This window comes from Pollicipes pollicipes, unplaced genomic scaffold (assembly GCF_011947565.3).
Source record: "Pollicipes pollicipes isolate AB1234 unplaced genomic scaffold, Ppol_2.1 Scaffold_3087;HRSCAF=3621_pilon_pilon_pilon, whole genome shotgun sequence".
NCBI classification, from domain to species: Eukaryota; Metazoa; Arthropoda; class Thecostraca; order Pollicipedomorpha; family Pollicipedidae; genus Pollicipes; species Pollicipes pollicipes.
Window position 1 is genome coordinate 16644567 of NW_023596225.1, and position 10620 is coordinate 16655186.

Below are 10620 nucleotides of genomic sequence, written 5' to 3' on the forward strand. Positions count from 1 at the left end.
CCCGTGGCAGGGTCCACCGGGGCCCGCATGTCACCCCGCCACCAGCGCCGCCCAGTCCGTGGCAGGGTCCACCGGGGCCTGCATGTCACCACGCCACCAGCGCCGCCCAACCCGTGGCAGGGTCCACCAGAGCCCGCGTGTCACCTCGGTGTTGACACCGGGACCGCTCCTGAGCCAGGCTGTCAACAAATCCAGTCTCGCAATCCGACCGCTCCGCGAAGTCACTGACCGCCTGGGGCGCACGCGGGCACACGGCCGGTGCGGCGACCGAGCGACGCCAGGTCCCGGGCGGCCCACAGACTGAACCATCAGCGAGAGGCTCAGTGATGACATGTCCAGGCGTAAGGACCGCACAACTCAACACTTGATCGGGTTTCAATTTATTTCTCCTCGCCGCGTCGGGCGGGACTTCCATCTGAAAACAGCATATGTTACGGAATGAGATGTGGAAGCATGCTACACCTGTACACACAGTACGTCCCGCGGGGCTCAGCGGTCGCATACAATAGCAGCAAGGCAGAGCTCCCAGACGGGACCTAGCGCTTGGCTTTTAAGCCACACACACGCACATTCTCTCCATCTCCACACGCGCGCGCGAAAAGGGCTGCACAGTTGCACACGGGCCGCTCGTCACTACATTCCTGCCAGGCGAAGCGGCAGTTGCCCTCGAGACCTGACAATCACGAGCACGGCCGCCTGACACCGGCTGACACAGGCGGGACGCGCCGGCCCGCGGCCCGGAGCGCGACCGTCGCGCGGGAGTGTCCTGGGGACGCGCAGACACGATGCACGCGCGGCCGGCAGACACTGATGTTGCGGCTGGCTCGGCCGGCACGCGGCGCCGAAGCCTCCCGAGCTGAACGGGGCGGGCGAGCGCACGATCGCGCCGACGCGGCCGCCACAGCGCGCGAACACGCGGCACCACGTCTGGCGTTGCACGCGGCCGACATGGTACGCGAAACGGAGGAGCATACCAGTCTCTTCCAGACGATAACTTCTGGAGTGAGACGGGCACAGACACGAGCGTCAGCCGTTGCGCACTGGCAGCACCTCAAATGCCGCTGACAACAGCAGCGACACAGGGTTCAACTGAAGGGCATCAGAGGCAAGATTTCAACACAGGATAATGAACAGCCTAGCGCGGTGCTCAAAACAATAGCGCCGCGCGCACCTTCCAGCCACACCATTCCGGGACCAGAGGATGCGTTCCGCGGGTCAGAGAGCACGGCGCAGCCCGGCCGGGAGCCTCAGTGGCCGCGCCGACACCTCCCCGATTACACGGTCGCGCCGGCGGGAAAAACCGCGCCACGCGCCCACGAAAAAAAGAAAAAAACGCTACACCACGGTCCGTGTCTTTTCACTCAGTCCACGATTTTGATCCTGCACACCCCAGTCCCGCATCGACCGTCGTCTACGGGCGCTCGCGGCCGGCCGGGCGGCCGGCGCGCCCCGGCCCGAGGCCCGAGCACCGCCGGCGGCCGGCGCGGACAACGGCTACGGCGCCGTGGGATCACGTGGCGTAGCGCTGCGTCCACTGGCGCGCCACGCGGTCGTGCTCCTCGCGGTTCTGTAGATACTGCGTCGCGATGCTGCCCACCAGAGGGTCGGCTGCCGGCACAAGGGCGACGGGGTCAGCTGCCGCGAGGGGGGCCGGGCGAGGTCACACAACCTCTTCCGAACAAAGATAAACGCAGCGTCGAGTCGGAGATCTTGTGCTTTGGGTCAGCGCAAAGCTGTGCTCAAAGCACGCCCGTGCCCAAGACATTTGGACGAGGGCAGAGTGTTGAAGTTGAACCAGCTTGAACCCTTGAAGTTAGCACCAGCTTCGTGCCGTCGGGTGACCGCCGCCCGTGCCCCGCACATTCGGCGACCGTGTTCTTCTGCAGTCAGCGCGTACTGCGATCCAATCCCAGTCCTGTTCCATTGGTTCAATCCCAGCCCTGTCCCATAGATCCAGTCCCATTTAGGACTTGGCCGTCCCCCGGGTGAGGGTCAACGGAAACAGAACGGGCACGGAGCGGACGTCGATGAACACTGGTGACGAGGCGCAATGCACACACGGGTATCAAGCGCGATTAACTGACACGGACGACGTGACATAAACGACGGCTACCCCTGCGATAACTGACCATTAACCATCACAGAACTCACGCCAATGTGACACGAGATCCATATCACACATCACAACGGCACACGACTGAAACGCGGAATCCACACCGCGCATGGGAGCGCGCAGCGTCCAGCGCTTTAATGAGCTGTGCTCCATCGGCCCGTGGGGATCTCCAGACCCGGTGCGCACAGCCGGACCCGATCCTCCTGCGGCGCGCCGGCCGGCCGGCTGGCCGGGCGGAAGCGGCGCTGGCGTCCGTGCCGGCGCCGCGCCTCCCTGCAGCCCGGCCGGCGGCGGGCTGGTGGCATGCCGAGCGCCTCGCGTGAGCGGCCGCCGCATGATGGCCGCACTTCCGCCCGTTGCCCGGTCGACACTGGGACGGCGGCGCCGAGCGCGAGGTCGCAGTGTGCACTCGTGTGATGGGTCGACGCTGGCTAACAGCGCGGGGCGAGGCCACATAGCCTTGTGCTACGATACACGCTCATGGTTAGTTGTGGAAATGTTCCACCCGAAGACTTAGCGCCTGGAGAAAAATCGAAGGTGTATTTGACAGAAAACTATAGCAATAGCTGCAAACTTAACTAAGCTCGGCGGCGCGCTCCTACAGCCGGCCGGCGCAAGTAGTGTGCTTTGCATCGCTCGCGACACATAGCGACCAAAGCTGTGTAAAACACCAAACAGAGCTGACACGTCACGTCCACTGAATACTGACTGACATCAGCCCACATTGCACGCGTCTCCTAATACCGCGCAAAGGAAACAGGGACGGACGGTGTGGTCATTGCAAGATACGGGGGAGGATGCTTGCAACACATGCCATTGCAAACGTTGCTCTCATTGTTACGAGCGAGCCCGCCGGCTGAGCGCGTCTGATCTGCACGGTGAGATGATGCTCGACTTAAGCGACCCGGTCTGGCCGTCCCGCTTTCTGGAGTCTGATGTTTGCAGCCACTGGTCGCATCATTCCGTTGTCGGCAATAATGCAGCCACTGGCCACATCATGCCGTATCGGCATCAATCAGCGCAATCCTTTACGCCATAGTGCGGAAGTAACTGAAGGTTTCAGGCGCTTTGACTGCGCGGTCATATAGAAAAGCTGTTGCGTCCTTCCTGTGCGAGCTGTTGTATCGTATGCGCACTTCATACATTTTGAAACGCTCGCCAAAACACGGCGTTCCCCTTCAACTAGCATGGACTAGCAAAATTGGCAAACTGCGACCGGCTACACGGCATGGGCCGAAGCCGGGCTGCGATGGCGACGCTCGGCGACGCAGCGGTGCGACTCCGACATCAAGTGGCAGACTGGGGCGATCGTTTAAGCAGCCGTGCGGGTCCATGCGTGCCGCCCGCATCCGCCCGTGATGGGGCGTTCTCAACGTTCGCTGTCAGATCTCCGCGGCCAGAGCCCACAAAGGCGTGAAATTGATTGCGCGATGCACGCGAACGCGCCGTCTTCACGTCGCCACGCGATCTCAACCCTGTGCAGACCATGGGCGCGCCAGCTGCAGACCGCGAGGCGGCAAGTGCCGCCCTCTCCGAAACCAGCTCCGAACGCAACATGCTGGGGCCTCCGCCGGAAGAGATTCGGTCATCAAAACAACGGGCCTCAGGTCCCGCTCACCGCGACATTTGGCCAACGGCACCAAAAGGGTGCATGAGAACTATCCGTCCCCTTCGTCGAATACAGTGTCAGGTGTGACCAGGCAGATAACCCAAGCCCCCAGCACTGGCGATGGCTTCTGTGTATCAGCGCACGGGGACGCGACATATGTCAACTTCTGTGTACGAAACACTGATCAAATATGTCCTTGTCGAAACATGGACCAGACCAACTTGTATGCACTCTGATAGCGGTCTGGCTTTATCAGTTTGGCTTCCGGATCATCTGCATGGTGACAACTGATAACTTTGACGGCTGCTATCATCCCTGCCGTTTCAACCAGAGCATTACTCGCCTTACTGGTCTCGGCGCCTTACTGGCTGCATGGGCCGCGTGATGCTGGCTCTACAAAATGTCCACATATCACTGACAACAACGCGATCTCGAGATATGCGTGCCGTCGCAGGCGTTGCTGTAACTTGCTTGTAGCTTACTCAGGCAATTGCCGAAAAGCATCGGTCTCCTGACAATGAAAAAGGTGTCTTACATGTGCAACAACTGATCCCAAATGTTTTAGGGGACAACAGGCCCGCTCCCCTTGACAATACCAAATAAGTCCACACCTTTCGCAGAGCTCGAGCAAGGGCTGTGAGCACAAGTAGCGGATGGCGACACAAGCCAATTGTCATATGTGATAGTATCGCAACGATGAGCCCCTATAGGTATGTAAAAATACGTACGATATCACACCATCGTATCTAATAGTGGAGTGGAGGTCCACCCAAGCGTTGATCCATGTAGCGCGCCGGATTGATAAGATCAGAATGCACATAAACGACAGTGGTAATAGCCTTATTCCTTGCAGAGCAACGAGGAGAATGGAGAGATAGATGGATTTATATTTTAGGTACATGCCCACTACATGCCTTGAGCAAGGGCAGTGAGCACAAGCTATGCATGACGACAAAAGCTAACTAAATTGAGTAGCTGATATTACTGATATACTACTGATATTCGTTTCGATAAAGGCATGCAGCCGAAATAAAATCGGAACAAGTAACGGCACTTGAGGACGAGTAGCTGATACTACTGATGACTACCGATATTCGTTTCGATAAATACATGTAGCCGAAATATCAATCGACCAATCTCTCCATTCTCCTGATTGTTCTGCGGGGAATAATGCTACTACTACTGCCTTATGTAAATGCATAATGTTCCTCACAAATGCACTTGGCGGCTTACGTAAGACCGGAATGCGTGGAGCATTCACCCGTTGTCAGTGACCACCAGCTCAGGGACAACTCTGCTTTCAACAATATTGCTCGAGGGGCGTATTGCACGACACAAACATGCTACCAGATCCCACGACGCCCTGCCCCCATGCCCCTAACTTGGAAAAGGTAATGACACTTGAGGATGAGTAGCCAACTGTCTGCTTACCGCGAGTCCATGCGCTTACGGTTAACACTCAGCCGCAATCCCGGACCACATGCCCACCTGGTGCCCAACTGAGACGCAATGGCTGGCTCTGGTGCTCAAAACCGGACAGATCCCGTTCACGGCCTTCCTAACAAACAACTAATTCCACATCACACGTCAGCCTACCTTACGTAACGCGATGGGCACACTACGTGTTATATGTTTTTTCATTCAGGGAATGCGGCATAAGTGCGGACGCACGCCACCCAACACACGGATATGTAATGGCAGAGGTGTGCGTCATATGAACGACACCAACGCCGCGCGCACCTCTCAAATGTCGCCACGCCAGTCGCTCCATAACCGACAGAGGGGGAGGGGGACAGAGACTGAGCCAACGATTGCACGCGCCCTGCCGTCAGACGTGCTCCACGTGACCCGACACCGGGGAGTGCTTGCCCCTGCCGCACCGTCCAGCACCAGGCTCCCAGCCAACGGAGCGAGCCGTCCTCATTCGCACGCTCCAGCTGCGACATGGAGACGTCGCCGCTGACGAACGCCGGCCATCTCGCACGACACGCCGTTTAATGGCGAGATCGTCCGATATCGATACCACGGATGCGAGCACATAAGTAACTTTAATGAGCATATGCCATAACTTCCTGAGCAGGCCTAACCTTAGCGCGGAGCGCCACACGATACCCGGACACACAAATCAGCCACCGTAGGACCAGCATGCCAACTGGGCGTTGTGCTGGCTGAGAGACGTGTATGACCCGTGCTCTGCCGGTGACAGAGCCAAGCGGCAGGTACGGATAGATCGAAGCGCCTGATCTGAGGAGACCAATCGGTGACGGTTTCTGTCCTCGTCTGCGTGCACATGATCCCAGAAGTCCGCCCTATTAACAAATTCCGAGCACCGCCTTGCTACTTGCGCGCACCTGTGCGCCGTGGGAATGCGGGAGGGGGGGGGGGGGCTTTACGGTCACGTCACACGGGGCCACACACGGTCCGCCAGAAGCCGGCCGTGCAGACCCCAGTCCCAGGTACACGGGCGGAGCCGACGGCCCCGGTCCAGGCACGTAGAGGGTCACCACTCTTGAGGACACGGCGCGTCGCCAGAGACGAGGACCACGCCTGGACGCACCGCCCGCATGGTGCCGATGGCGCGCCAGCGAGCGGCGGCGAATGGCGCTGCTGCTGGCGACGTCAGCACCGGTCACCACCGCGCTTACACGAGGCGCGATGCCGCAGGCAAGCTCATAGAGATCCCAGCAGCATACCTGGATTGCAGTCGGTCAGCAGGGAGCAGATGGAGAGGAGCACCTTGGAGATGGTCAGCGCTGGCGACCAGTTGTCCTTCAGGATGTCCAGGCAGATCACACCCTGGCTGTTGATGTTGCAGTGGTAGATTCTTGTCTTAAAAGTCACCTGAAACCGCGACCATTCACAATGACATGCTGACTCTCAACACTACTGCAATGTGTGATGTGCTATGTGGGGTGTAGGTATGCAGTCAGAAGTGTGTCAAAATTATGTAGTAAGAACCTGCTCCTTTGCTTTTGCAAAAAAAGGTCGACACTTGACCCCATCCTCACATCCTAGATGAGTGGGAGCAATAAACACGAAATTACATACCATAGCAAAGTGATACTTATCTACCATGAAAGAGCTGCAATGCATCATACATCACTAGTTAAACATGCATGGTGGAGCTCGCCATTGTGTTCAGCATCCCACTGCGAACATACTGAAATGCAAGAACACAATTATAAAGGTGGTTCTATAATTTTTGCCTGGCTGGATGAATCATGATATGTAGATCAAGAAATACAGAATAAACGTCATCCAGCTGGATGCTTTCAATAGCCAATTTTCCTCAAAGTCTTCAAAGTGCCCTCATATGCTTTCTGTGAGCCACACATCACGGCGATGAACGCGGACTCCTCCTTCCACAGTTCTTACCTTGGGCGGCTTAAAGGGGTACTCCGAGGAGAAGTGGATATCCAGGAAGAAGACACCGCCCTCGTAGACGGAGCCAGGCGGGCCGAGGATGGTCGACACCCACTCGTACAGGTTGTCGCCCTTTGGACCGGCACTGCAGTTTGGCGGCGGGTCCAGCGTGATTTCCGCCAACTCCTTCTGGATCCTGATGACCGACAATGGGGGAACATCAGTGCAGTGGGAGGGAGGTGGTTTGATCTCTGTCCATGCCTTTTGGATCCTGATAACTGACACAGGGACAACATATCAATGCAGTGGGAGGAAGCTGTTGTATGGCCTTTGCCAATGCCTTCTGGACCTTGATGTTGTATAAAAAGGAAAACACATCACTGCAGTCATGTGGTGGAAGCAATGTGGTGGAAGCAAAGCAAGCAATGTGCTTTTGGACAGTACTCCCAGCTAAACCCCAGCCCATGGTGCCAGATTGGGGATGGCCTATCTATGTGATGTCTGCCAGTCTGCTAGCTTTCCATCAAATATTTTTCTACAGACTTTGTCATCAAGAAGTCCTTCCAAAGAATAACCTGTCATCACTTATGAAACAGTTGAATACAGCTGTAAAACTGCTATGAATTAGGCCCTGACAATGTCATTTCATAGAAATCTTCATGGACTACAAAATCATCAAATAGCTTATTGATCGGGGCATAAACCAAAGATAAATGTAACGTAACTATCATCATGCAGCACATACCGCTTGGCACTTGTGCTAAGTGACTTAGATGCCTTAGGAGTGAGTGTTTTGTTATGTTTCTCATCATTCTTGGTCTCTGTCTGTTGGCTGCTTTGACTTCCATTTGACTCATTTGCACTGGAGCCAGCACCTGTGCCAGCGTTTGAGGACATCTGAAAACAGACCACGAAGCACCAAGATAAATATGGGTTTGTTTCTGGGGGTACACATTCATTCAAGAACAGTATGCATCACCTCCAATGACAAATGTGCAGACATAAGGCCATTGTCAAACTATCTACTTTTTATATTAAGCCTGGAACTCAAGACTGGCCATAAACTTCCAAGGGCTGACTTGTCCACATTTACTTCATCCATTATTGAAATGAAACTATTCATAAGCTTAAACTAGTGAACCAACATGGAGTTTATTCCACTGAAGACTAAATTCTACCTAGTGCTCTCCCAGCTAGACATTTCCAACAGCCCTTATATTCCCTGGTACAAAATGAATAAAAAAGGACGTAACACACAAAACCAAATTGGATTACACCAGTCCTGGTATCAAACATATGATTGTGATATCACACTATATACCAATATGAGAAAACATGCAACAACTGAATGGAGGAGAATGCATGCATGCTCAAGGATGAAAATCCCTTCTATTTTCAGCCAGTGATCAGCCAGAATGTAAATGGAGGCTTCTATAATATGAGCATGATTATGTGGTGGCACAACTTGAATCCTATCCCAAATGCAATGAAGAGTTGTACCATAGGGGTTATCATAACACTGCAATAGTTGTGAAAACTTTGAGCAAAGTTCAGGCATTACAGAGCACAATGTGCAAAGAAGTAGCACTTTGTTACCATGCACAGTGCCACAGCTGACACAGAAAAGTGACAGAATCCATAGAGAAGGCTGTTTTTGAAGGCTAATGCTCAATATCAAACATTAGGAATTAAAGCCTGTAAGCTGGAGCAACATTCTCTGAAGCTGTTGGTGCCAAAACCAATTTTTAAGCACATCCTGTACATGCAGGGATGTTGGTTTCCTTTTCTGTTGGGAGGGAGGGCACCAGCCCTGTTCCTTGTCTCAGGCCAATCATTGGCAGAAAAACAACTTTTCAGTTGAGGGGATACATTCGGTCATTTTTCCTGCTCGGCCCTTGAACTTATTTTGTAAAACAAAACCAATGCTTGTGTATCCATAAGGTTAATGTTGAGCATTCTCAAAAGTGGGGTGCCATGGCAGCTACCAGCCCAGACTCAAGTGTTTCTGTGCATTTTGTTCCATCTGTGCTAAAAAAATGTTTTCTTGATGGAACTGACTCATCATTGTTTTTGAACACCCAGCATATCAACTGGTTTACGCTATCCAGTTCATGTACCATGACTAACATCCCAAAACAATATCTGGGGCAGACAGAATCCTACCCCAAATAGGATAGAAAAAATATCCTGTTTAGAGCAAATTGTGCTAAACTTAACTGCTGCTGAATATATAATTTACTCTCTGATTTGGCCATTTTCTGTGATCTAGCCAGTTTTACATATCATAGAATACACCATGATGCCCTTAATAGTTCAACTCAGTCATTTTGGCCAAAATGTTGTTACAAATTCCCCAACAGTGAGAGTTTTGGCCAACCTCTACTCAATGAGATCTTGTCAAAACCTACAATGGGTTGCTGACTGGAACCTTACTGTACATCCCACCACTGGCAGTAAGAATGAGACATATAGGATGAGTGTTTTGGCATCATTGATAACCACTATCATTGCCATTACCATGAGTTGATGCTTTCCAAGATATCAGGGTAACATTACAAAAGCATAAGGAGGCTCAACAGCCTGGATGTTCCCACATCTTTGAACACCAACACTGCACCTCCTCATCTACAGTAAGGTCTTGGGGACAACAATATAAGATATTACCGACAGGTAAAAATATAGAATGAAACTATTTACAGGAAACCACCTGCTTCCTATCTATATCGGGAGATAAGTCACGATATTACATCTCCAAGACTGGAAACCCCTGCGCCACTATTGTCCCCACCGAAAAACAGAGCAGTTTTCTGGTAAACCATGACTACGCATATTACAGAAAGGGGCACTGATGCATCACCATTCGTCCTCTGTCCATTTTTCACTCACCTTAATGTATGTGCAGAATGCTACCAATAGCTCGCTGGCCAGTCCGCCATTACAAATCCTGGCTGGGGCCCCAACAAAGCCTTTTCAAAAGCACTCGTTCTCCATGAATGCCGTAGAATCTCACACAAAGAGGGTTGTCAACGGACACAAACCTTTATGCCGTATTGCTGTCGCCCAGAAGAATGCTCCTTGTTAGATAAACGACCCTCAAACCCAGGTTCGCAGCGCCCACCCTACCGCATACAGTATCGGCACCAGCGCGTGTGCGGTTTTTTGCATCCGTGCGTGCCGGCGGCGGACATTGGTCTCTTGTGTTGTTTTCGTACCCGGTTGCGCTGCCAAATGTGCGCCGCATAGGTAAAAGCTTGCTAGTTTCCTCTACGCCGCACGGAATAGCTTATTGCGGCAGAGTTATAGATATTCCCGCAAACAGCCTTGCATTTGCCGGCGCATGGCAGCAGGAGCGTATTCATGTAGTGGTTCCCGAGAAAATGCAGGGTTACAGATGCCGATGCTGCGAGATAGATATGTGGGGATAAGTGCCCCTCCTTTATGAAATTTATGTCACGCATTAATGCGCAGGAATAAATGTTAACAATGCAAAAACTCGCTGGAGACACATGAAACTTAATAGATCGAAAGCATGCGA

General features: G+C 53.3%; 1 protein-coding gene across 1 annotated transcript; it reads right to left on the reverse strand.

The window, feature by feature from the left end:
• Positions 1-1458: 1458 nt before the first annotated feature.
• On the reverse strand, positions 1459-10171 carry LOC119090409 (ubiquitin-conjugating enzyme E2-24 kDa). Its single transcript, XM_037213207.1, has 5 exons — positions 10124-10171; positions 7831-7982; positions 7098-7281; positions 6416-6563; positions 1459-1608 (listed from the first exon to the last, which is right to left on the reverse strand). The coding sequence occupies exons 2-5, from the start codon at positions 7980-7982 to the stop codon at positions 1511-1513; spliced, it is 582 nt and encodes a 193-aa protein (XP_037069102.1). The 5' UTR covers positions 10124-10171; the 3' UTR covers positions 1459-1510.
• Between the last annotated feature and the right edge of the window lie 449 nt (positions 10172-10620).